The 25,527-nt window shown below is 50.2% G+C and overlaps 9 protein-coding genes across 9 annotated transcripts; 5 read left to right on the forward strand and 4 right to left on the reverse strand.

Moving 5' to 3' along the window:
- Positions 1-519: 519 nt before the first annotated feature.
- N7508_008704 (uncharacterized protein) lies at positions 520-3,015 on the forward strand (the record flags this gene model as incomplete). Its single annotated transcript, XM_058466767.1, has 2 exons — positions 520-707; positions 762-3,015. 2 exons carry the CDS (start codon positions 520-522, stop codon positions 3,013-3,015), a joined length of 2,442 nt encoding a protein of 813 aa, XP_058314613.1.
- Positions 3,016-3,841: 826 nt separating this feature from the next.
- Positions 3,842-5,458, reverse strand: N7508_008705 (uncharacterized protein; the record flags this gene model as incomplete). The annotated part of the gene is made up of 3 exons (XM_058466768.1): positions 3,842-3,884; positions 3,954-4,338; positions 4,399-5,458. The coding sequence occupies 3 exons, from the start codon at positions 5,456-5,458 to the stop codon at positions 3,842-3,844; spliced, it is 1,488 nt and encodes a 495-aa protein (XP_058314614.1).
- A 1,126-nt stretch (positions 5,459-6,584) lies between these two features.
- On the forward strand, positions 6,585-8,487 carry N7508_008706 (glutamyl-tRNA(Gln) amidotransferase subunit PET112; the record flags this gene model as incomplete). Its single annotated transcript, XM_058466769.1, has 4 exons — positions 6,585-6,867; positions 6,922-6,998; positions 7,049-7,190; positions 7,238-8,487. 4 exons carry the CDS (start codon positions 6,585-6,587, stop codon positions 8,485-8,487), a joined length of 1,752 nt encoding a protein of 583 aa, XP_058314615.1.
- Positions 8,488-9,057: 570 nt separating this feature from the next.
- Positions 9,058-10,136, forward strand: N7508_008707 (arginase; the record flags this gene model as incomplete). Its single annotated transcript, XM_058466770.1, has 3 exons — positions 9,058-9,144; positions 9,191-9,774; positions 9,833-10,136. 3 exons carry the CDS (start codon positions 9,058-9,060, stop codon positions 10,134-10,136), a joined length of 975 nt encoding a protein of 324 aa, XP_058314616.1.
- A 664-nt stretch (positions 10,137-10,800) lies between these two features.
- N7508_008708 (uncharacterized protein) lies at positions 10,801-11,458 on the forward strand (the record flags this gene model as incomplete). The annotated part of the gene is made up of 4 exons (XM_058466771.1): positions 10,801-10,961; positions 11,017-11,137; positions 11,181-11,292; positions 11,355-11,458. The coding sequence occupies 4 exons, from the start codon at positions 10,801-10,803 to the stop codon at positions 11,456-11,458; spliced, it is 498 nt and encodes a 165-aa protein (XP_058314617.1).
- A 516-nt stretch (positions 11,459-11,974) lies between these two features.
- On the reverse strand, positions 11,975-14,514 carry fcpA (protein-serine/threonine phosphatase; the record flags this gene model as incomplete). Its single annotated transcript, XM_058466772.1, has 3 exons — positions 11,975-14,072; positions 14,127-14,213; positions 14,267-14,514. 3 exons carry the CDS (start codon positions 14,512-14,514, stop codon positions 11,975-11,977), a joined length of 2,433 nt encoding a protein of 810 aa, XP_058314618.1.
- A 1,259-nt stretch (positions 14,515-15,773) lies between these two features.
- N7508_008710 (uncharacterized protein) lies at positions 15,774-17,105 on the reverse strand (the record flags this gene model as incomplete). Its single annotated transcript, XM_058466773.1, has 4 exons — positions 15,774-16,062; positions 16,113-16,767; positions 16,824-16,956; positions 17,004-17,105. The coding sequence occupies 4 exons, from the start codon at positions 17,103-17,105 to the stop codon at positions 15,774-15,776; spliced, it is 1,179 nt and encodes a 392-aa protein (XP_058314619.1).
- A 1,207-nt stretch (positions 17,106-18,312) lies between these two features.
- rpt3 (proteasome regulatory particle base subunit RPT3) lies at positions 18,313-19,850 on the reverse strand (the record flags this gene model as incomplete). Its single annotated transcript, XM_058466774.1, has 6 exons — positions 18,313-18,331; positions 18,388-19,051; positions 19,100-19,386; positions 19,442-19,540; positions 19,603-19,644; positions 19,693-19,850. 6 exons carry the CDS (start codon positions 19,848-19,850, stop codon positions 18,313-18,315), a joined length of 1,269 nt encoding a protein of 422 aa, XP_058314620.1.
- A 2,143-nt stretch (positions 19,851-21,993) lies between these two features.
- N7508_008712 (putative ARID/BRIGHT domain protein (SWI1)) lies at positions 21,994-24,915 on the forward strand (the record flags this gene model as incomplete). Its single annotated transcript, XM_058466775.1, has 1 exon — positions 21,994-24,915. One exon carries the CDS (start codon positions 21,994-21,996, stop codon positions 24,913-24,915), a length of 2,922 nt encoding a protein of 973 aa, XP_058314621.1.
- Between the last annotated feature and the right edge of the window lie 612 nt (positions 24,916-25,527).

Consider the following 25,527-nt stretch of genomic DNA (forward strand, 5'->3'; position numbering starts at 1 on the left):
ATGAACGTAGTCATGGGTAATTGTCTCAAAAGTTGAGATCTCGAGAGAGAAAACAATCGCGTCTCGGACTCGGCAGAAAATGAGAGATCACGTGAGCGATCGTCACGGGTTGCGCTTTTCGGGATGGCGCGCATTCTGAGCGTCAAGAACTGTAACCGTCTTGCCCTCCGCAAAACAGACGTGACCCTTACCTGCTTCGCTACATTTTCCATTGTCCTATCCCACTGGAGTTTGCTCCATTCAATAAATCACTTCATCTCTCATTTTCGAGGGATTCTTCACGTGGTTCTCTCCCCTCTTTGCGATTCGATCCTCCTTTCGAATTCGGGTTTGATCCATCGAGCCTCCTCGCACGGTTGCTTCGTGGAGCAGCTTCACACCCGCCTACCTGCAACACTTTCTTATACGATCGCGTTCTCTCAATCTTCATTTTTGTACCGCTTTAATTTGTGGACCCTGACCATCTGCATTGGAGGGGACCGCGTCAAATCAAGTCAACTTAGGCGCGACTTTGCAACCATGAGCGCCGACGAAGCTGGAGAGACGGCAGCCATTTCCGCTACAAATGGCGACTCGCATGATACCACTACGATGGCAACTCCCGGAAAGAGGAAGCGGTCCGCCCAAGATGATTCCAGTTCCTCTGCGTCGCGCGATCGAGCAAACCTCCACGAAACCCTCAGCAGCTTGATCAGACTTCTACTCAAGTAAGCTTCTATCAGAGTTATCTATTTTGGACTCACTTTCCTAACAATTACTAGGCATGACACCGAGCTCCAACTCCTTTCCTGCCCCTTCCCATCATCTACAACTAAGCCTCGAACGAAGCGCGCAAAGGTTTCTGGTGACCAAGATACCTCCAGCATTCAAACGCGCGTCAACTCGGACCGATACAGCACCCTGCAGGAATTTCTTTCTGATATTGAAAAAGCATCGGCTGCTGTAATTGAGCGCAACCAAGGTCAGACCAATGGTACAAGAGACGACGGTGCGCCCTTGACCGAAGTGGTCAATCAAATTGCCGCATTCAAAAAACACATGAACAGCTTAGTTGGCCAGACTTTCGTCAACCAGGCTGAAATTAAGACCGAGGCGATGGAAGACGATGATGACAGCTCGACAGATCTCCATGCGATCAACTTCTGTACTCGCGAGGACAAACACGCGTTGACGCTCTTTGGAAACCCAGCGCACCCCCGGCAGCTGTTTTCAAGTCTTCAAAAATCCATGAAGGTGCCATTGCAGTCCGAGTCTGGGCCTGAGAAGTTCGTCGAAGTACAGGAGGAGTTGCGCGAGACCGCTTTGCCTAATGGAATCACTACCACGAAGGTTGCTCCTTTCAACCTCGCTGCCGCGTCTCAGCCGAAGCGAACATTTGGTGAAGTGTTCGCTCCACGTGCTTCATTGCCACAGTTAGAGCCTCCGCGCAAAAGATCCTACCGGAGTAACTCGGTCACCTGGATTGATCGCTTCGACGCTACTTTCGATAGCAAATCATTCCTGGGTGAGCGAAGCAACTATTGCCTTGCACCTCTTCCCTCTACCCAATGGATTCAATACGGCGGAATTACATCGTCACCGGCATACTGGGACCGTGTTGAGAAACAACATACAGACTCAGATATTGTTCACAAATCGGGCGATCCTGCTCTTTGGACGGGCATTGATTCATCTGCTCTCCAGGGCGTCTTTTCCTCATTTGCACCCTCTTTCGACAGCTCCAATTCAATCGTGCAGCGTGATTCAAAGAACATGGTTTGGTGGGGACAACGAGGTGCGAGCCGCCTGAGCACCTTGCTGTCTATTCCCTTTGACGGAGAAACAAAACAAGATGACACAACAGCTCAACCTGGCAATATCGGTGAACTCGATGAGAGTGCTCTAGACGAGATGGTCAAGTCATTCAACCCTGAGGACTTTGTTCAAGATATTACACAACTCGATGTCAAGACTGAAGAGGACCCCGAATCCAGAGAGATCAAGGAAATGCTAGGCGATATTTCTGGATTGCTCGATACCCTCAGTTCTTACCAGCGGATTCGAAACCTCGACCAACCTTCTTCATCATCCACCCACCAGGAATCTGAGACAAATGGAACCCCTGCTCCTGATTCTAGCGACCTGAACACGCCGTCTGATGCGGAGTTCAGCGTCTATGAGACGCTCAAATCAAGTCTCGTAACAATCATCGGCACTCTACCTCCTTATGCAGTTGCTAAGTTGGATGGTCACCAGCTATCTGAATTGAACATCAGCCAAAAGATTTTGATTGATACTCCCGACTACAACGGTACCATGGAGAAGGACGACTTTACTTTATCGCAAGAAAGGGCTGCAGCAATGATGGCGGCAACCGCTGCGGCAAACCGGAACTCCACACCCTCTTCCCAGCGACCTCCTAATTACACAGGGTCTCAGTCTAGCTACAACCAGCGTGCTTTTGCCTCCAACGCCCGTCTTTCACAATCCCAACCAGGTTTCCAGGGTACCCCTCAGCAAGTGCGCCAACCCTCAGTACCAACCACATACACCCAGGCTTATGGAGCGGGTCGTCCACCCAGCACACCCAGCCAACAACGCCCCGGCCACCCTTCTCAATACTCACAATCGAGTCAAGGCCAGTACCAGCGCCCTGCTCCTAACGGCTATTATGCCGCACAACAAGGGCAATCATCTCAAGGCACACCACAACCCTACACAGCACGACCTGGTCAGCCCGGTTTCAATGCCACACCACAGGGTCGCACGTCCTACACTCCCGCGGGCTCCACCCAACCCCAACGAGTCCAATATCCAAACCAAACCCCTTCCCAGGGCGGCTTTGCTGCGAACTCCGCAGCAGCTGCCACATATGCCCGCAGTGCCGCGGAACAAGCTGCACTGATGGACCGTAATAAGGCCCAACTGGCAGCCCAGCAGACCAGACACAGCCCATCAACCCCCCAGCCACAGGGTCTGGAGTCACAAGATGGCAGCGCAACACCGGGAAGCAGGCAGAATGGTACTCCTGCTTAAGCGCAGGTTTTGCCTATCTCATACCATTTGTATTTGCTTCTCTGTGGGCATAGTTCGCGGAGCTCAGAAAGCAAAAGTTTAGTCTTTCAATGATTCAACATTGCATTCTGCAATCAGGTTTTCTTCATTTCTCGCTTCACCTTCTAACTTATCTTTCTCACCGATTGTGTTGTTAATGAACTTTTTGATCCATGGCTGTGTATGATGATTTTTTTGTTTATTCGGTGTTGTATTATGGCCCAACTCAGCGACTGGCGTGGATGGTTTTCTTTTCTAAGATGGAGTCACGACGCCAATTTTATCTCTTTTTTGTTGCTCGGTTTAGAAATTAGTCATTCTTATCTTCAAAAGGCGAGTCTATTTATATATACTGGCAATTCAGGAATATTCATCTTTCAATTGTGTGCACTGCTGTTATCGCGTTTAGAACATGATATTGTCAAGTCAAGACCTCGTGGTTGGTGGTTACTTCGGTATGTAATCCATCTAAGTTTCTCGAATCATAACCAACAAAATATTATAAGGGATCATTTTGATCCATTTCTCATTCATAATACAGTGCGTAGCATAGATCCCGAGCATATCAAACACCTATCCTATCTTCCAATCCATAGTCCATGCCAACAAGGCTGAGCCACTACTATGCCAAACTCCATCTCCGTGTCCCAAATTCCCACATCTAACCCTGCAATTTTAATTACACAGACTATCCCTTGCCCATATCATTTCTCGCCAGATTAAAAGAGATGATCAGAATAGCACAAAATCAGGACAAAGGAGAATCGTTAAACATAAGAACCCAAGTCCAAAAACAACATGTTAGGAATCAGGGAATGAACATGGCAGCAATGGTCATGAATCCAAAGTATCTGCAAGCGTCAGCGTCAGCATCAAACCCAAAACAAAGATCAAACGAGAGGAAAGCAATAGAAACATACATAGTAGCACACCGCCACCCATCCCTCGAATCAACAAGAGTATCAATCCCAGCCGAATAATTCGCCGCAATGGCAGCAGCAGCACCGCCAACGACTGTCACAACAACTAGACGGCCGGAGAATTCTGCAATCATGCTAAACGCCAGTAGCGGCAGAAGCAGGGCGCCAGAGGCAATGATGATAGCCATGTAAACAGGGGCCGAGGCAGCTCCTGCAGCGAGTCGCGGCGTGAGGGAAACGAGATCAGCATCGTGGTTCAAGAATCGAGTCTCGGATGAAGCGATGGGATGATTTTCTTTCATCCAGATGCGATAGCCATCGATGTCTTTTTCCGAGGCTTTGGGTAGGGTTTGGAGGACTTTGCTGTAGGAGCTTAGGGCATTGTCTGGGTTTCTTGTTAGAATTATGCCTAATAGGACTGCTGAGTTGATGGAGCACGGCTTACTATATTGCTCGGTTTTTTGGATTAGAGCACCCATGAGATCCATGCGGCGGTAGTGGAGTGACGAATAGACCTGGGCTTGGGAATCGCGGCGCCTGGAAGCGGGTAGGGGCTTTGTGCCTTCTTGCTCTGCTGTGCCGATTCGGTGCATTTCCTCGTACTCATCTAGAGTGTGGAGGTCCTCTTCCATTTGTGAGATCTCATCCTGGAGGTGAAGGAGGACGCGGTGGTTGACGCTTTCGAAGCGTCGGTATAGAGGGGGGAACCCGGGTTTGTCTTCTTGGTTGGACTTGGTTATGTGTGAGGCGATGAGGCCGTAGCCTGATGGCACGTGGGATGCTGTTGAGTCTCGTCGCTTTGTTGGTGTCGTGTGGTGGAGACTGTCTTCTGGGCTTCTTGGGGGAGATGGGGGCAGTGGTGGTCTGTGGAAAGCTGCTTCGTCTCTTCCGTAGTAGCTCTCTGGTCGAGACAGTTCTAGTTGTCCCTTTCCAGATACTGGGTAAGTGGTCGAGATTGGACTTGGTTTTCGGTTGGCTTGCTTTCGGGTTATCTGTAATTGATTGCCCGTAGAGGGAGCGTGGGATGCTGAGGGCCGGCGCTGTTCCTTGGGACTCTTTGATGTTGGAGACGTAGGTACAGCGGTCTTTGGAGGTGTATTACCTCCTGATACCAAGACCCCATGTGGTACTGGCTTTCCCCGCGGTTTAGGAGCTTGGATATTGGTGGGGTTTTGCACAGATCGTGGAGGTGCCGGATCTTCATCCTCTGATGAGTCTGACTCCGATGAATCTGACGAATCCGAGGTTGCTTCGGATGATGACTCGTCATCGTTCTCGTCGAGGAACTGAAACACATCCGGTATTTTCTTCGCTGAAGTAGCCGGTTTCTGGGCCTGTGTCTCAACAGCGGGCTTTGTTTGATTTGATCCAGCCCGTTGTGACGGCGAGGCGTTCTCAGACGTTTTCACGCTGGCGACAGGACCCTGTACATTTGTAATATTAGACACTGTCGACAGTGCCCTCTTCCTTCCATCCTTCTTGGTTCGCTGTATTTGGAGTGGCATGGTGTTCGGGGAAGCTCGGAACTATATCGGGTTCATACTTCGACATAGATATCAAGGTTGCCCACGCATAGGAAACGAGAATGGAAAGAAAGTCAAAGACGAAGAGTTAAAGATCATGAGATGAATACAATAATTGCAATAGCAACGGAATGAGTAGCACCCGAGGCATGGCCCAGGGGAGGGAATTTCAGGTCTCAGCTCGAGGGCAGGAATCTAGGGGCGACGATGAAAGAGATGATATAATGTCTCCAATCTTCCCCGCGAATTCCTTCATACATTCCCCATGATAAGGAGTATATGGCCCCTGGGGCTGTCCGGCAAAGTTATTATAGAATGTCAGCCCCCAATGTTCGTGCGTCAGCGGGCTGAAACGGACCCCATGTGTTTACCCTGGGGAAATGGAGCACTGCAATCCGTCACAGCAGGCAGTTTGGGGTTAATCTGAACCAGATTGGAAGCGCTGAGGGCTTCAGATCGGCGTCAAATAGTAGTGTCGCAAGGAGGTCCCTGTATCCCTGTCGATCGAGGAGGGGCTTATCTGGGGTCTTCTTTGCTTCTGTTCTGTTCTGCTGTGTTTTGTCGGGATATAATGGATAGAAGGTGACTATTGACCGGCTAGTGACATCGGAAACCTTCTGGGCACAGGTGGACCTGATGGATACAGGTGGGCCAACAAATGAGATGCGAATCAACGCATGTCTGTCTTAACGAAGTTAGAAACTATGCGTTGGTCGATCTCCTTGCGTTCATCTGGCGGTCAGGAAGTGGGGGAATGTGCCCAATTTTGTGATCAGTACAACGCCACTGTAGTGCATGTTCTGCATGCCTGTTCTGCAGAGTCTTTGTGTCAAGAATGTATTGGTGCAGGTGTGGATGTTGAAGTTCATGTATAAGTAGAGAACAATACTGTGTGAGGAGAGACTACTCTATACACAGTGCTCCGTACATTATACCAAACAACAGTTTCCATATGGAATTGAGTTATGAGTCCTCCAATTCTACTAGTCAACCCAGTTCGTTATTTCTTACCTGTAACTCGTTATTGTATGATCTGCAGATCGCCAAGCCCGGAGCTTCCACTTCGCCTGGGCACCTCTTCCGACTCCAACATCAGCCCAATCTCCTCATGCTTCGGTCATGTCTCGGTAGCGGTTCTGTCCGCTCTATTTGCGCGCGACTAAGTCGCCCAACCCTTCCATCCCGTATTGCCCCGTTATCCGCTGCCCCAAGGCGCTTTCTCCAAGCAGAACACGTCCCCCTCCGCAAACAACTCAAGCAGGATGCCAAAGCGCTCCGATCACACAAAAAGCAACGCAAGGAAAGCGAGGAAGCATCCAGGCAGGAATGGGAACTGACAGTTGGCGTGGAGATCCATGCCCAATTGGATACTGAGGCCAAATTATTCTCCCGTGCGTCTCTCTCTCTACCCCAATTGGCCTGCAGGCATCTCATGTTTTGAACAGGAGCCCCAACCTCGACAAGCGAGGTCCCCAATTCCAATGTGGCCTTATTCGACCTGGCTTTGCCGGGCAGCCAGCCGGTGAGTGTTATGGACGACCCTGTGAAAGGACCACAGCTTATACGAGAAAGGAATTTCAAATCGCAACCCTCCTCCCCGCCCTACGTGCCGCTATTGCTCTGAACTGTGAGATCCAGCCTATTAGCCGGTTTGATCGGAAGCATTACTTCTACCAGGATCAGCCGGCAGGGTACCAGATCACACAGTACTACGGTGAGCTCCCTCGTGCTCAACATTTGGACCATGCTCATCTCTCACAGAACCATTCGCAAAAAACGGTTTCGTCGACCTCTTCGATTACGATGGCATTGCACCGGAAGATGGAGAACGGGTCCGCATCGACATCAAGCAACTACAGTTGGAACAGGACACAGCCAAGTCCCAAGAATACCCACCCTCGACACAACTCCTCGATTTCAACCGTGTCTCACATCCTCTGATTGAAATCATCACTATGCCGCAAATACACACACCCGCTACAGCCGCGGCATGCGTTCGGAAACTACAAGCCATTGTCCAATCATGTGGTGCTGTGACAACAGGAATGGAACTGGGCGGTCTCCGTGCAGATGTCAACGTCTCCATCAGACGCCGGGGCGAGTCACCGGGACAGCATCAATACGATAGTATCAGCGGGCTGGGCCAACGTACTGAGATCAAGAACTTGAGCAGCTTCAAGGCTGTAGAAGATGCCATCATCGCCGAGAAGAACCGCCAGATCGCAGTTCTAGAGAGCGGTGGTGTCATCGAGGGAGAGACGCGTGGGTGGACAATTGGCAGCACAGAAACTCGCAGGCTTCGGGGGAAAGAGGGCTCAGTCGATTATCGCTACATGCCCGACCCAGATATTCCGCCATTGTTCATTGGAGAGGACCTGCTGTCCAGTCTGGCTGAGAATCTTCCCACAGCACCCGACTCCATTATCTCGGTGCTCGTCGGATCCGAATATAATCTGCCCGTCGAGGATGCCAAGCCACTGATCGAGCTAGACAACGGTCTCCGCTTCGAGTACTACCATGACGTGGTAGATGCCCTCCGCACTCTTCAGGTCGATCAAGACGATAAGACGCGCGCCAGTCTTCCACGCATGGCGGGGAACTGGGTCTTGCACGAACTCGGAGGACTTCTGTCCAAGGCAGATCGCGCATGGGATGCGGAAATTGTTCCAGCTCAGTCCCTAGCCCACCTCCTCGACCAGCTCCAGCGCAAGCGTATCACCGGTCCGACCGCCAAGGTGGTTTTGTCCACTATCTTTGAAGGTGACCGGCGACCTGTGTCACAGATCTTGGAAGAGGAGAATCTCCTTTTCCGCCCGTTGTCGCGGGATGAGTATGTGGCACTGGCGGAGTCTGTCATCGCCATGAACCCACAAATGGCTGAACAGATCCGCACCAAGAACCAGCTGGGGAAGCTCGGCTGGTTCGTGGGGCAGATGATGCGCAATGGCGAGAAGGGTCGAGTGGAGGCGACCAGGGCCGAGGAAATCCTCCGCGAGCTGATTCTGGGGTAGTGTATAGATATTGTAACTTTAGATGTGGTCATGATACCCTCACTTATATTTCTACTTCATATCCTATTCCCAACCCTATTGTATCTTTGTGCAGTTTCTCACCCAACCACCAACCACCAACCACTCTAAAAAGCCCTAACAAGCCTCCAGAAGCTATTACACATGAATCCCGCGTCATTATTCTCTCCAAAACACACTAACATCACCTGTGGGACACCGAAATGGCCTAAAAGGGGCAGCTCTCCTCGACCTGTACTTAGCGGAAGCGATGGAGATCCGGCGGAGTCGCTCTGATCCCTAAAAGCAGTTTTTAGCGACTTTGGGGTACAACGCGCAGGGCATGAAAGGGGGAACCGGTTGAACTCGGGGAATCAGAGACATTTAAAAAGAGCTTGCATTCCTGTTCTTTTCATTTTCTATCACTATCCTCTTCTTAACTCGAAATCGAACTTGAGGAAGATCGAGCTGATCCTTATCAAGCCCACCTTTATCTTATCGCGATATCTCGATCAGCTTCATCTCTCTCTTCGGTCTTTGGTCTACTGTCGACTACACATTCCTACCGGCACAATGACGCTTCCCTCTACTATTGCCTCGCGCTTCCTCTCCCACCCCAACCAACTGGGCGTGGTGGCCGTTGGTTTCAACGGTGGTCAAGTAAGTCCCTCGCCAAGCCCAACAAAAGCGCAACTAACCCAAGTAGTGCAAGAAAGGTGTCGAAGCAGCCCCGATGGCCCTAATTGAATCAGGTCTCCTCACCCAACTAAGCGAAGACCTCGACTACGAAGTCCACCACGACAACACAGTCCACTACTACGAGAAGGACATCCCCGCCGAAGACCCAGACCACCGAGGCATGAAGAAGCCGCGCGCCGTCAGCGCCGTGACTGAGAAGCTCAGCCAGCAGGTCTACAACTACGCCAAGGAAGGAAAGATGGTCTTGACCCTCGGTGGCGACCACTCCATCGCCATCGGCTCCGTCTCCGGCACAGCCAAGGCTATCCGAGAGCGTCTCGGCCGCGAAATGGCCGTTATCTGGGTCGATGCCCACGCCGATATTAACATCCCCGAGACGAGTGACAGTGGAAACATCCACGGCATGCCCATGGCGTTCTTGACCCGGCTGGCCCGGGAGGAGAAGCGCGATATCTTCGGTTGGCTGCAAGATGAGCACATTGTCAGCACGCGCAAGCTGGTATACATTGGTCTGCGTGATGTCGACCGTGGTGAGAAGAAGATTCTCCGCGATCACAACATCAAGGCATTCAGCATGCACGATATCGACCGGTAAGTTCTTGTTTTGTTGTTCCTTGGTCTTGGTGATCATCGGCTAACTCGCCAATAGTCACGGAATCGGTCGTGTTGTCGATATGGCGCTTGCTCACATTGGCAATGACACTCCCATTCACCTGTCTTTTGATGTTGATGCCCTCGACCCCCAGTGGGCTCCTAGCACGGGTACCCCCGTCCGTGGTGGCTTGACCCTGCGCGAGGGAGACTTCATTTGCGAGGCTGTGCATGAGACAGGTAACTGTATCGCAATGGACTTGGTGGAAGTCAACCCTAGCCTGGAGACTAAGGGCGCCTCAGAGACCATCCGCGCGGGGTGCTCACTGGTGCGGAGTGCATTGGGCGACACGTTGCTGTAAGGGATAATAAATGGAAAGGGCAATAAACAGACAGAGAAGAATAATTGCTAGAACAATAAACAACACAATTTCGCAAGAAGGCCTCAAGTCGCAAGTGCAAGTAAAAGTAAAGTGACGACGCGGCAGACTAGATCCCCTGCCACCCCAATTTCCGCGCACATCCCCCTCCCTGGACTTTCTCCCCTAAACAATCCTTTCAATAAGCATTCTCTTGGCTATTCTCCATTTTCTATTCTTTCCTTGACCTTCTCGGAGAATTCATGCGCAATTGTACAAATTTGTACATTCCCCGTCGCACAACTCAGCCAACTCCATCTTATCTCCACACAGCGCGAAGAGACGCCCAATGCGCTGTCCGCTCCATAACACCTAACGTCACCTTCGATACGGTCAAACAAAACCTCGCTGCACAAATCCACCCAGTCAACCTCTATTCGCGCTTCATCTACACCGTCTAGGTCCCGCGACTCAACATAGGGCATCTAGACCTGCGTCGGGCAGTTGGGAGTGTATACATACAGACGAGACGGCGGTATAAAGCGCGCACCAAAGACCGGTGTTACCGTCGAGTCTAATCTCATACAAATCTTGACATACCCTCAATCTTCCAACCAGACACACAAACAACTTCGAATCCTGTCGCACGTTGGCTAGTTTAGACACAATGCCCATTCGCATCCGCCATGAAGTGCGCCGCAAGTACCGCTGGCCAGAATTACAACTCAACATCTGGATCATGATTGTCATGTCCTGCTCGGCAACATGTCTGGGCATATTTTCATGGTTCATGACCGTCCAGTCGCAAATGCATCTTGGGACGCCTTGGTGAGCGCCCTACTACTTTCCTATCTACCTACCACCCAATTCTAACAAAGACCAGGCTCTTCCCCTACATGGTAACAACAAGCGCCCTAGGCGTAGCATTCATCCTCCTAGTCCTCGTCCTCGCCGAGCGCAGCTTTCCTCTTACCAGGCATCATAATCATCGGCAGTTTCATTCTGTGCGTGTTGTGGTTGACCGGGTTGATTGAGACGGCCTTGCAGCTTTATGGGATTGTTGGTGATGTCAATGCCAACTGCCAGATCTATGTGGAGAATAATAAGTCTTGGGGGAATAATATTAATACTTTGGCTTGGTTGACTCAGAGTACTATTTGTGAGTTGATGCGTGTAGACCGCTACTGATGTGTTCATTACTGACTGGTGGATTTGTTCTAGGCAATTGCTGGAAAACTGCTTTTGCGCTGGAGCTGGTGAATACTATCTTCTATCTATGGATGATTGTTATGTCTTGGCAGGTTAATCGTGATGTTTATGATTGAGGTAGCGTTATGTCTTATGTTTCTTGATACCATGTTTTGCATATTTGGCGTTGAGCGAGATAGCATTTATTTCTTCGAGTATATATTTCTTGGACACTGACGTATTTGGTTTGTCTGTTTATACTTAATCTGAGTGAGTGTGAGAGATTGCACCTCGTCTACATCAGCATACCTATGTGTTTGGCTCACTACTAGAAGACCAGTTTCAAGTGAGATAAGAATAACCTTGGACTGTATAAAATAGCCAATGATCCTACATATAAACAACCATACATAACACAGACAAACAAATTTCCACAAATTACACACAAGAAAAAAGTGAACCCACATGGCCACAACACAAAGCCGAAAGCCAGATGCGAAGAACCAAATGATCATAATAAACGCCGTCGCTATGCCAGGAGCGCATTGCAACCGCACACGCCATTTGTGCGAACACGGCAGAAAGAGACCATGCAAAAAAAATAGGATGCATCAGCGATACAGGAGATAGACAGACAGGCTAGATAATCTAATCTATCCATTCTCAGCCGCGGCTTCCTCTTCCTGTTGAGGGTCATATTCTCCACCCTCCAGCGCAGCGAGCATTTCACGTTCTAGCTCATCGTCATCGTCATCGGGGTCTTCATGACCAGCATTCTGGTCATGGCCTCCTACGGTCCCGGAATCGGATTCGTCTTCTTGCGGTCCTGACGGGAGTGTTGTGTCTTCACCTCCAGCAGGGGCTGAGGTGACTTCCCGAAGTCCGGTGTTCCGCTCGTAAGAGCGTTTGATGCGTTGTGACAATCTGGAGCCCTTTTTGTCTTCGTCTCCGTCGTCATCGCCAGATTCTTCTTCGTCGGTCCCGCTCTCGGTTCCGTCGCCGCGCTTGCGCTTTGTGCCTGTCGCCGCGGTCTCGTCTGGTAATGATTCGTTGTCACTCTCGCTTTCGTCGTCGCTGCCCAGAAAATCTTTTAACTCGTCGTGCACGGCCGCTTGCTCTTCGGCATCGTATCCGATGAGGGATGTTGAGTCTAGCCCGGATTCATTCATGTAGCCTTCGGCATCGTCGCCCTCTGTCCATTGAGAGGCATTTGTGTCCTCGTCTGTGGATGAGAGCCAGGCCATTTCTTGTTCTCGGGAACCTGGGGAGAGAGGTTCGCCGCGGTCGTCTGGGTGGACGGGTAGTAGGTATGGTTCTTCGTCCACGTGTCTCCATTGGACTAGAGAGTCGACAAGCCATTGCGTGGTGACAATTTTGATATCTGGGTAGCGTGTAGCTTCCCTCACCTTGGCGGTGCGGTTACGGCCAGCCACAAGGTGGGTTGTACGGGCATTCACCTTCGGTGAGATGATAACACCGAAGCTCTTGGCCCAGAGAGAGATATCGGCATTCTGGAAGTCCGTACCTAGCGGGAGGACACCCGAGAACACTAATACCACTCCTCCGAGAATACGGCGTTTGATTTGAGGCATGATGTCCTTGACATCGGGTACCAACTTCAAATCAACGTCTTTGTCTTTGGAAGGGGTCTTCTCTCCTCTGAGAGCTGCCACCCGACCCCCGAGTGCGAGGGTTCGCTTTTTGTCATATTCATCGAAGAATTGTGTATGTACTTGTTCGAGTCTGTTTTGAAGCTGGAAAAGTTCTTGGTCATGGTCCTCGAGTAGGTGATGGCGATGTTTCATAGATTCCTGGGAGTCGTCGATGCTAGAAGTTGATTCGTTGCTTTCGGCCACCTCATCTTCAGCATCCAGCTCCTTCTGCTTCTGCAGCAGAGGTCTGTCTTCCACCTGGTGTAGTATGGTCTCTTCTTGTGCATTGGTCTGCTCCTGGAGCAGCCTTGGGTCACCTCCCATTGTCACTAACTGCTCCAATGCTGAGACCTCAGTGTTTGCTTCAGACTTGCCATTGACATGATGTTCTTTCTTCTTCTTCTCTGGCTCTTTGGGTTTGATCATTTGTTGTTTGGCGGCAATTTCTTGTTTCTTTGGTAGGAAGCTCGAATTGATGTCGCCAATTCCGACGAAGAAGTCGTAAGGAGAGACCTTGATGAGATTGGGGCTCCAGCGCCAGACGTCACCGCGGTCATCGATGATAACCACCATTTTGGTGTCCACGGGGAAGAGCCGCTGCAGGTTCTTGGCTGTCAAACTTCCACTCTCGTCACGACTAAGGATTCGGTCTCCGAAAAGCTTGCGGGTAGGATCAACAATATCAGCAATATGTTGCGCGTATGCTCGAGTACCCATAGTGTAGATATGCAATTCATAAATCTCGGCCACATTTTGCAGGAATTCTTCCAGTCCTGGACGAAGCTTGATGTAGTACCAGCATCCGCGCATACCAGGACCGTCATCGATCAATTGGAATTGTCGCACGTCGCGCAGTGCTTCATGGTTAGGATTCTCCTTGTCCTCCTTCCATTCTCCGACTGTCGGATCAACAGTAGCATGGATAATTGTTTGATCGAGATCTACCACCAAAGACAAACGTCGTGATGCAAGTAGCCGGCGCTTCGCATCCTCTTCCACTCGGGTTGCTTCCCGCTGACTGACAGTAAGCGTGGTGTTATCATGTGTCATCTGAATCGGAGCGCGCGTGGAATCCATGATCTCGGTATTGTATGTGGATCTGCGCACGAAAGCGATTAGCAAGAATCATCCCCATGATTTGACATCAACCTACTGAGTCATATCTTTTCCACACTCCGCGCATAGTCCGCCGAATTGGACTTCATGCGCACAAGGCTCATCGATCTCAACGATATCAACACTGGAAACAGATCAGACAACAATGAACAATAGCAACAATTGATCAATACTCACGCGTCATCAATGATATCGCCCTTTCTGATTTTCCATTGAACGATCTCTCCATCAGCAGTCGACTCATATCTCGCTGGGAACTTTCGCATGACATCGGTCTTGTTTCCGAATTCATCGCCTTCAGTGACCATCGTCTCATACGAATACCAGAACAGAGCCTCATCCCTCTCAATCGGATCGCCAGCCTGCTTGAGCAGCGACGTCACCGTGATTGGGTAGTGCAGACCGGACGGCAAACGAAGAAGCATGATGAGCTCTCAGCTCGCCCTAGGCGACAAATTGCGTGGAATCTCAATCCTTCTCTCAAAATTTTCACAGAGAATACCGGGTATGTCTCTGTGTTGTGGACGGCGCGTCAAAAGCGGACGTGTGGGTCGTATGAGGTGATCGCGTGCGATGCCGGCTACGAAGCCATCACCAACACGCGACGCGTGAAGAACGGAACGGATACAGGTATTGCTCTAGCGAGAGTCACCTCGGTCACTCGAGATGCAGGTTGTCCTGGAAGGGTATGGGGAAACGGAGAGATAGTTTGGGTAGTGCGATGAGAATCGCCACAAGGCGCGGGTTGATCAAAGATCAAAGAAACTCGTGCGCCTAGCACAACCTGGCGCGGAGGTCAAATACAGGTCCCGCACCAGGCGCAGGAAATTGCTTAGGGTCAAAGAGGGAGAGAATGTTGGTTGGGGTTCGCTGCAATCAAAGAAAGAGAAGCTCATTGAAGTTGTGCGGGGACAAGACCTGGAGCCTTTCGAGCTACCGCTTATGTCATTACGGTACCTAAAAACAGGTACTTGGCTCGCTCTTTGGCTTGAGATCGACTTTATTCGCTTTTCTTACATAGTCTGGCGGAATGAGTCAATGAGAAACTATTTGTACTTCTGCCCTTGCTTGGAGCATGCCATATGTCTCACCGCCATACAGTGGTTTAGTTTAATGGCATTAGTATGTTTGGCTTTGGGCATTAGTATGACCGAATGATGTTATTTCACCGAGGCATTGAACCCCCATAAAAAGAACTAGGAAAGGGCAGTAGAGAAGCATGCTTGACCACAGCATATATTAGAAACTTGACCGTCGATTGGTGCAGTCTGCACCTTAAATCAACATAAACTCTAGCCAATTGAGACTTAGCAATGACTACGCGATTAGAGGTTAGAAGATGTTTCATGTGAGAAAGCTCGACATAGCTGGCTTGATTTACAATACGAGAGACAGAGAAGAGATTCGGTATATAAGTAAATGCAATAGGTAAATCCTGACCCGTAAAGATATCAATTTGCAGTACGAATGAACAAAAGCCTCATAGGCTGTGACAGCAAAGACAAAAGTGCAGCTTGGTCATCGTGGCAACATGGTCGTAGCAATTGCAAATGATCAAGTGTGCTAAAAGGGCTATGCAATTAACCCAGCTAAGCCGCACGTATATATAAAGCAAACGAAGCAAACATTTAAGCACACGGATCTTTGATATTCACAACCATGAGGCTATCAAGCCTGAGGGCACTTATTTGGCCTTGGCCAGACCGACGGCGCTGTTTCCGAGGTCGTAGACACTATACCAGCGACGCAGGAAAGAATCACCCAGGATAGCGAGGGGACCCACGGGCTCAGGGAAGTCCATACCCATGAAGCTACTGATGCAAGAGCCCTGGACCTCGAGGACGTAGTCGTAGGGGCCAATGGTGAAGTTGTGGCCGGAAAGGGTGAAGGTGAGGTCGGGAAGAGAGTCACGTTTCTCGCACTCAACAGAGTACTGGCCAGTGAAGCCCTTGGTAGCACCAATCTCCTTGTTGCTGTGAAATAGGTTAGCGATACTCACAACAGCTGTCAGGGATACACTTACAGAAGCTCAGCCATGGTGGAAGGCAGGGCAATGAGAGAGGTACCGGTGTCCAGAATGACACCAGTGTCCTCAAGCTCAGCAACGTTGTCGCCAAGAGCAATGGCGTTGAGCTCGACTTCCCAGTAGGCCTTGCGGCGGAGAGGAATCTTGGTCATCTCGCCGGTGTAGTGGCTCTCGTCAACACCACCGAAGGTGGCCTCGGAGTTGTCACCCTCCTTGTTAGCATCGCCTAGGTAGAAGGCGAACACAGGCTCATCCAGAAGCTTCTGGTTCAGCATGTTGTAGAAGGGAGGAACCATCTTGTTGACGGAGATGGTGTCATAGCCAAGGCCAAGAATACCATCGAAGCGACCGAAGGCAAAGGCCAGACCAGGCTCGCTGGTGGCCTCAGCAAAGTCCTGACCCTTGACCTTGAGGTCACCAATCTGGAGGGTGTCCCGAGACACAAAGCCGCTCAGGCTACCAGATCCGTAGCGGATCTCGAACTCGGTACCGTTCTTCTCGTAAGTGCTCGAAGAAGACGAGTCGTACTTAGTGTGCAGGTAGCAAGCGATGGAGTTGCACGACGACGAGGGGACCCAGAGGTTGGAGCTACCAGTGTCCAGGACAACCTTGAAAGTCTGGGGAGGGGTGCCGATCTGGATCTCGGAGAAGTCTGGAAAGAGTCAGTATCGCACATTCAGTGTCGGAGGTCATTTAGTATGAACATACACTGAGCGTTCAGGAAGTTATCAACCAGCACATCGTGGCCGGCGGTAGGCTTCATCGATGTCTCGCTGTATTGTTCTTTACCCATATACTTCTGGCCCAGGCTGGCCATATGGGCACCGAAGTTCTGAGGGTTCTGCTTCAGGATTAGCTTAGTTATGCTTTAGGCATCGGTGATCTTACCAGGGTCTCTTCCAGAGGGACTTTGCCGAGCTTGAGCTTGTGAACCTCAGCAGCAGCGCTGCCCAACAGCGAAGCTGTCAGGAGGGTGAGAGAGGACTTCATAATCAAATATCAATAGTGGAAGTGAGTGATGGTAAACAAGAGGGTGAGATGGAGAAGAGAGAGATAAGAGTAGATGAGGACCTGGGGATGAGGAGACCGATGACGGAAGCAGGAGGGTCGTCGCACTTGGCACTAAACCCGTTTGAGCTGTCCCCATATCACGCGGTTCTGGTTCCCGAATTCCAGCCTCAATGTGTTCCATTTCCTGTTTCTGTGCTTTATCTAGCTATTTAGCTCGCATGTTTTTTTTATCCTCATTGTCTACAAATTGACAGCAATCGAGAAAATACTAGGGGGCTGGTGCCTGGGAATTAGCGCCATTGACGGAGTGCTCGGACTAGTCGGAAACCCCCTCCCGCTGTACCTGGCAGCTGCAGGATGACTGGTGTGGCGAAAAGCTACGCTATGGGGGGCTGCTGTTCTACGAAATCAAGGAATCGTGCCGATGCTGTGTCATTTGAAGGGATTTCTTGTACGTGTAATCGTTGGACATATGTCTCCGGGCGAGGGCAGGCAGTCCTTCTGCCTTGCCTCAAGGGATCGCGTGCCTTTGCAGGACTATTGGACGAAGCAGCTGCCTCTCTGCTGATTGTCATAGATGTGTTGTACCTAGGCTACCTTGCCGTAGCTCTGGCAACGGACACGGGTGTTTAAACATACTGCATGTCAATGGTCTTCTACGTAAGCTTTTAAGAAACTCGGAGCCCATGTTGTAATAATAGCAAGCATGGCCTTGTACTTCTTTTTAATGCTGATTTTAAAGAAAATAATAAAGCGTAAGGTGGTCCTCAACGTAAAGATGTCCGTCCGATCTCTGGCCCGGATACTCTGTACTTCAACGCAGATCACCTCCGGATATATGTATATATATCGTGGGACGTGACAGCCATAACAACAAATCGCTAAACAACTGCCTTTCCTCCCCAGATCTAAGCCAAAGCACTCAAATGTAACTCGAATATAAACGGGACTAAACAAAATGATGATTATTGGCTACTGGTTTACAAGGACAGTGTACAAGACGGAAGTCAGGCAAATGCCAAGACAAGGCAATCCACCACTATAGAGATCGAAAAGAACATTACTGAATCAAGTGATCATCCAAACATTGTGACACATGGCGCCTGCATATTATTGATAATACAACTGGTGAGGAAGACCAAGCTTTCGTCACTAAAATCCACCACACCCCGTGAGACCCAAGCGTTTAGCGATAGAAGTCAGGACTGCAAGAAACAAATTAGTAAGATATAAGAAACAAGATCTTAGGGAAAGCACATACCGGTCATCATCTTGTCCATTCTTGACCTGGACGGCATAAGCGTCCTCAAGGTCGGACTGGATAATGTTGTAGCGGTTCTTGCGAACAGCCCGCAGACCAGCTTCCTGCATGATAGCAGCAATAACGGCACCGGACAGAGGGTCGTTGCGCACGATCAAGGCGTCGAGGTCAACTTCGGGAGAAAGCGACATCTTCGATGCGATGGTGGTGAAAATCAAGCGACGCTCACGTCGGTCTCGCAGGTTGGGGAACTCGATCTTTCGGTCCAGACGACCAGGACGCAGCAGAGCAGGGTCCAGAGTATCAGCTCGGTTGGTGGCCATGATGACCTTGACATTGCTTGATTGTTCAAAACCATCCATCTGGTTCAGTAATTCCAGAAGAATACGCTGGACTTCACGATCGGCACCGGTCTGGGCATCGAAACGCTTGGTGGCGATAGCGTCGATCTCATCGATGAAGATAATAGCAGGTGAGTTTTCACGCGCCATGCGGAAAACGTCACGCACCATACGAGGACCCTCACCAAGATACTTCTGTACGAACTCTGATCCGTTGACACGGATGAAGCTGGCAGTTGTGCTGTTGGCCACGGCCTTAACCAGCATGGTCTTTCCGGTTCCAGGAGGACCATACAGCAAGACACCACGGGGAGGATCGATACCTGCGGATCATTAGCTGTGTCATTGACAACAAATTGGATTCCACCCACCAATCTGCTTGTAGAGGTCGAAATGCGTCAAAGGCAGCTCGACAGCCTCTCGGATTTCCTGCTTCTGCATATCCAGACCACCGACATCTGCGTACGTAACATCCGGCTTCTCATTCTCACCTAGCATGGCAATAGATGAGTCGGCTTCGGGAGGGAGAATATCGACAAGGGCATTGGAGTGACGGTGGAGGGCGACCGAAGATGAGGGCTTCAGCTTCTCGCGGTCGAGAGTGGACAGGATACGGACGACGTAATTAGAACCGGTCGAGCTTTGCACAATACCAGTGCTTGAAAGTATTGTTAGTGAGAATAACTTTGATAATCAAGACAGGGTATGCATACTTCTGATCGATAGCCTCCATAAATTGTCCGATGACCAGCGGCACACTCTGTATCCGCTTGATCTCCTCTTGTGCCCGAACCAGCTCCCTCTTCAAGCTCCTGCATTGATCCATAATGGTTAGACATAGCAGAGACCACATTATCTGGTAAAAGATGCATACCTCTGCTCATCCTTGATGTATTCTTCCTGGAGTTGGATGTACCTGTGTTGGTCAGCACCAGATCACACCGTCCATCAAGGTTAGACATACTCTAGATGTCTCTGTAGGCGCTTTAGGGTAGCATATTCGTCGTTTCCATCAGCACCTGTGCCATCGAGGGAATCCAAGTTAGCGAGGGCGTCGAGCGCGCCTGGCTTAGCAAGCGGCGTGACGTTGTTCGCCGGGTTCTCCACGGCGACGTCTCCCATGGCGAATTCTGTTGAGAGACAATGAGATCCGAAAGAGAAATGACGTCTATAAGCTGGAAGCGGAATGTATGTGTTTTGGAGATGGTCGTTGAATGACGCGCTGTGTGAAGGGTTCGGCCATCTGGAGCTTTCGACGATACAACCGGGGAGCTTGGGTTGGATCACGTGATGAACAATGAACAATGTTTGGCCCACTGAGAGTCAACTTTATACTCCTTGATTCATTATGCATGCTCGAGACTATAATGAATATATTGTAGATTTTTGTAGTATATCTTAGTACATGCACTATGGCAAGGCCTGTGATCCTCATTACCGAATGTGGCAATTAGTCTTGCATGGCAACCCTGCTAAAGCAACCCATACCTGAACTATAAGTTAATGTCCTAACACAAAAGACTAAATTGGAGGGAAAGTACACAGAACACAGAACTCCTTATCATGGTCCCCTGGCCACCTGCCTGTATCAATCTGAGGCTACCTAGGTCAGACGCTAGCGGCTGCGGCGGACTTGACGGCCTATGGCCAATGATGACATCTACAGCTCTTTTGCCCAGGTTATTTGTTTCAAGACATGTCGGTTTGGGGATACGAGCAGGTCCAACTCGAGACGAGTTACAAGATTGGCCTGAGAAGACTTTCAGACAATGAGCTCAGAGACTCAGGCCTTCAAGGAAATGAAGACGTGCTGATCCAATCACCTCTAGTGGTGGAGTGGCCCAACACACGGTGGGACAGGCACAGAACCATCATATTCCCATACGGATCGAGTCGGATCCTTACACGGCGGCTTTGCTTTCTGCTTTCTTAGTTGTCTTCGGAGGATTGGGCGCGCATCGACATGATTATCAGACGCTAGTCCGAGCTTTATATAAGGAGAACCACTGGCCACTATGACTCGATCTTTTTCTCTCTCTTCTCTTTTTCATACCCCCAGAGCGGGATGTTTGCCCCTTGGAACCTATCCACCTTCACTGGAGTATATGATCTAGCCTCGGCGGAGACCGTTGGAATGGATCTTCGTTCCGATTTACGAGACCCAACCTAAGTGGTTTTTTATTTTAATTTCTGCTCTGGCGCAGGAGTTTTCTCTCTTCACACTCCCCTCACTAACATGGCTTTGATTATGGCCATTCCCCCAGGTTCAGACTGCCCAGGCTCAGGCTGCCAACATAGAGGCAAACTAACACGAAATCCAAACCGAAAAGAGCCCGAAAAAGACAGCTAAAAAGGCCATAAAAAAGGCCAATAAAACACAGGCTCGAAAGTTACTCCATACAAAAGGCAAACTAAAAAATCGTTCATTAACAAAGATACAAGTTGTACAGTGGCCGGAAATGGCGGTAACCATTGAAAGCTCTGACCAGTCAGTAATTTTCCCTCATTCTCTCCACTTCCCCTTTCATCCCTAACTGAACGGACTGTGATCTCTGGTAAGTACGCCATTCTTACTGTTTTTATACTCCGTTTGCTTTTTCTGGTTTCCCCTTACCCTATCTGACTTTTATTACTTTACCTTACATCATTATTCGTTTGTGGCCACGCACCCCTTCCGCAGTCCACAGTGCCTCTGCGCCTCTGTAGTCCATTTGTTTCTGGATTTGGAGCGTCTATTATCTTGGCCCTTAGTAGCCCAGTGACGTTCCCCTCCACTAACATTACCCCAGCTTAAGGTGTCCATATCTATTCCCCAATATTCTTCCCCCTTTCCTTGCTTGTGGCCTCAGGCTTCCAACCAAACCACGTGACTCCCCATCTCACTCCAACCTCTGCCTTCATCTCATCACCGGGACCCGGCCTCAGTCATCCGTTCGCAAAGCGGAATTTTAGTGAATCCAGCCTTATCGGTATGTACCTTGTTCCCACCCCTCCCTTGTTCATTCTATGTATATTTTATTTCCCGAATTGGTGGTTTATCCTCCCCCCCCACTGTCCCTTTGTCCCGTGTCGCGACCGCTTGCGCGACTACCCCAAACACCTCACCGACGCGTCTATCTGATCCTCAAAAAATCATTGATGGCTCGGTCTTGGTCTATTTTGATGACACAGCCCAATTTTCTTATGCTACACATCTTTGCGATGGCGCGTTGTTGGTTCACATGCTAACTCCTTCCAGGTAGATGGGTTGGTAAAGCCGCTCGACATGAATGCCTGGCTTGCCGACACCACGAATATTCCTGGCCAGGATAATGGCGCCTTTCATCCTAATACAATAGACCCCTCCACCGCATTTCTCCATGGCTCTCCGACCCAAGACCCTTCTCAATTCCAGCGCATGTTCAATGGCATGTCGCGAAATGCCTCTCCGGGCTTCCACAACCCAAACCAGGTGATTCCATCAAAACGAACACGACCGGAAGATGGCATGCCCATGTCGCCCAGGCCAGCACCGGGAGGGGTGACTGGGTCGCGATCCCAAACTCCTCAAGTGCCATATCCGGGATATCAGGGTCCACCAAACGGCAACGCGCAATTCCAACAACCTCCTACTCCTTATCAGCATCTACAGCAAGGTGCATCTCCAAATGTGACGCAGTCGCCTATCATGCAAGACTTTGATCAGCAGAGCATGCGCATGGGGACGGCTTCTCCCAGCCCTTTCTCGCCTGCCGGACCCCATGTTAACAATCAAATGTCTCCACAACAGTCAGATAATGGAAATCGCGTACACACACCCCAGAACGGCAACTTTATGCAAGGACAGCAGTTCGGTGGTATGCCACAGGGACCTGGAATGACCACCGCAGCTGCTCAACCCTCAATGCAGGCGCAACAGTTTGGTGGCATGGCCCAATTGCCTGCGGGATATCACCAAGCTCTCGCGAGTCAACAACAGCGACTGCAAGCCATGCAGGCGCAACATCAACCCCGACAGATGAACCCCAACGCAGCAATGGCGGCGGGACGGCCGGTTTCTGGGATGAACCCGATGGCCAATCCCCAGCAAATGGGTGGCATGAGACAGATGGCACCGAACATGGCTCAGAACATGCCGAAGCCGAATAACCCAGAAGGGTTTATGCGATCTCTGCAGAAATTCATGTCCTCCCAAAGCCTACCGATAGACCCCAATCCTGTGGTCAGTGGACGTCCGATCAACCTCGTTCAACTTTATGCCTCTGTGATGAAGCTTGGAGGATCGAAGAAGGTCACAGCAATGAACATGTGGCCAGTCGTTGCACAGCAGCTGCAATTCCCGCAGATGCAGTTTCCCATGGCGGCCCAGGAAATTCAAGCTCACCATTCTAGAAACTTGGGCCCCTACGAACAGGCTTTCCTCAATTCGCAGCAAAAGCTTGCAGGTCAAATGCAGCCGCAAGGCGGCCTACCCCGGCAACCAACCGATGCATCAGGGATACAGTTCCAGTCGCCCTCTGTGAAGCCCACCCCAGGCTTTGACCAACAACAACACATGACACAATCTCCTCAAAACAACACCCCAACCCATAATAACGGCCAAATGAACCCGGCCAATGGCTTTGCTACACCGACACCGCGAGGTCAGAGCAGGCCAGGCCAGGCTGGACACCGACCAAGCATTTCTCGAGGCTCGCAGCCACCTGGCCCCCCATCAGAGGCTGCCGCCGGACAATTCGCAGCTCCTTCTCCTTCGCAGTCTGGTAAGGGTGTTACACCAACCCCAGGGCAACCAGAAGCAAAGCCCGAGAAGTTCACTAAACGCCCTATTGAGGAAACTTTCAAACCTCTTATCCTGAAAGGAGGTCGTATGCACGGTCCTATCGCTGTTGATGAAATGTACCAAATTGGCGATGACATCTCAAGACTCAAGCCAGACGTGCCAGGGTTTGCAGAATTAGGAATCGTCGATATCCACGCACTGACTATGAGCCTCAAATCTGGGATGTATGCTGAGATTCGAGTTGCTCTGGACACTCTTACCACACTTTCTGGTGAACCATCTGTGCAAATTTCCTTGGAGAATTGTGAAGACCTGGTAGAGAGTTTGATTGACTGCGCCGATGAACAGGCCGATCTGCTAGCGCAACATACCCCGGAGGAGTCAGAGACCATGTCTTTACGTTCATACGATCAAATCACTCGGGATTGTCAGGCAGAAAACACATCACTGAAGGATGTTCCTGCATTTGGGAGCATTGAGTATGAGCTGGACCGGGCCGTCGATCGGCTTATCTGTATCACCACCATCCTGCGCAACTTCTCTTTCAGCGAGACGAACTTCTTGCCCCTGGGTATTCCCCCTGTTGCTCAATTGTTTGGCGATGTCTTCCGCTATATGGGAACTCGGAAGAATTTCCTGCGGTCATCTCTTAACACGTTGGACTTCATGAAGGACGCTGTGATTTTGTTGAGCAACCTGGCTCATGTTGTTCAAATCCCGGGCAAAGAAGAAGCACATAGTTTGCTGACATTCCTTCTTTCCTTTGCACCTGGTTCCGAATTTACATCTGCTTCTGGAAAAGTGATGTTTACGGCATTCAATTCTTCTATTGATCGATATACTCCTGCTGCCGTTGATGGCCTTGCCAAAATGCTGGCCAGAGATGATCCGAACCGGACATATTTCAAGGCTATCTTCTCCGGAGATGGAAATACACCTCCCCAGCCGGACCTCCTCACCCGTGCATTTGGCCTTGCCATTTCCTGCGTCCCTGATAAGAAGCCTATGTCTGTCGTGGATGCGCGCAAGGTCTTCTTGATGCAAGGCCTTCTGTCAGCCGATGTCCTCACCACTTTTGCCGATGGTCCCCTTGCCCAGGCATGGCTCGACTCAGTCGACGGATTCGCCGTGCATCTTTTGCGCCTTTCCTGCGCTCTGTGCACGGAGCGTATACCACAAATCAATATGCGACAAAGAGGTCAAGCTGAAGCCGACGCATATGCCTTCAGCTCGATCGTCAACCGGGGCCTGGGCGTCCTCCGCCGGCTCGCCGAGAAGTCAAAGCAGGTGGACAACACCGCCCCTCTTCGGGTCCCATCGGGAATCCTCCCCAGGAAGGAAAGCCTGCTTGGCGCGTTGTTACTCCCCAATATCGATGGCGGCGTTGTTCGCCAGCTTCTCACATATGCTCGTTTAGCGGAGTAAGGATGTTGATGTATGTATGATTCTTCCCTGCGACGGGCTGTTTCTTCAATCATCCTTAGCACTTGTCTCACGTAGCATATATGACAATCTTGATTTCTCTCATGTCATTTGTACTCATGTCAATGGTCTGTCTCCCTATTTTCTCATTTGGGCGCTGGTGGACAAGGGGGTTATTCTTTTTCTCTATTTTTTTCATTCTCTTATGAGATAGCGTTCTGCTCTGTTTCAGTGTACAATGCTCAAAATACCCTCGGAAATCGAGAGATACTGCATGATGCCGAATTGGGGCTTCCGTTACTTCTTAAACATAGTACCTATAAATGCCTTGTTCGAGATGAAGCACGATTGAAAATGACTATATATGCTTCCTGGAAAAATAATATCATATGATTGTCGACGGCCAGATGCCGCAAGTTGGTGTTACTCGGGGCATCGTGGAACGTGGTATCGGACAGGGACGCATTGTCTAGGTCTAGGCCTACTTGGAACTAAAGTATTGCAGCCTTCTTTGAGGAGAAGGAAGAAATCCTAATAATATGAGATGCATGATCATTCATATGAAGAGGAACTAGCACCCATCGAGTCGTCGAGAATGTACAGAGTAGGAGTGTT

Source organism: Penicillium antarcticum (assembly GCF_028974205.1).
Source record: "Penicillium antarcticum strain IBT 31339 chromosome Unknown utg000009l_segment0_segment0, whole genome shotgun sequence".
NCBI lineage: Eukaryota > Fungi > Ascomycota > Eurotiomycetes > Eurotiales > Aspergillaceae > Penicillium > Penicillium antarcticum.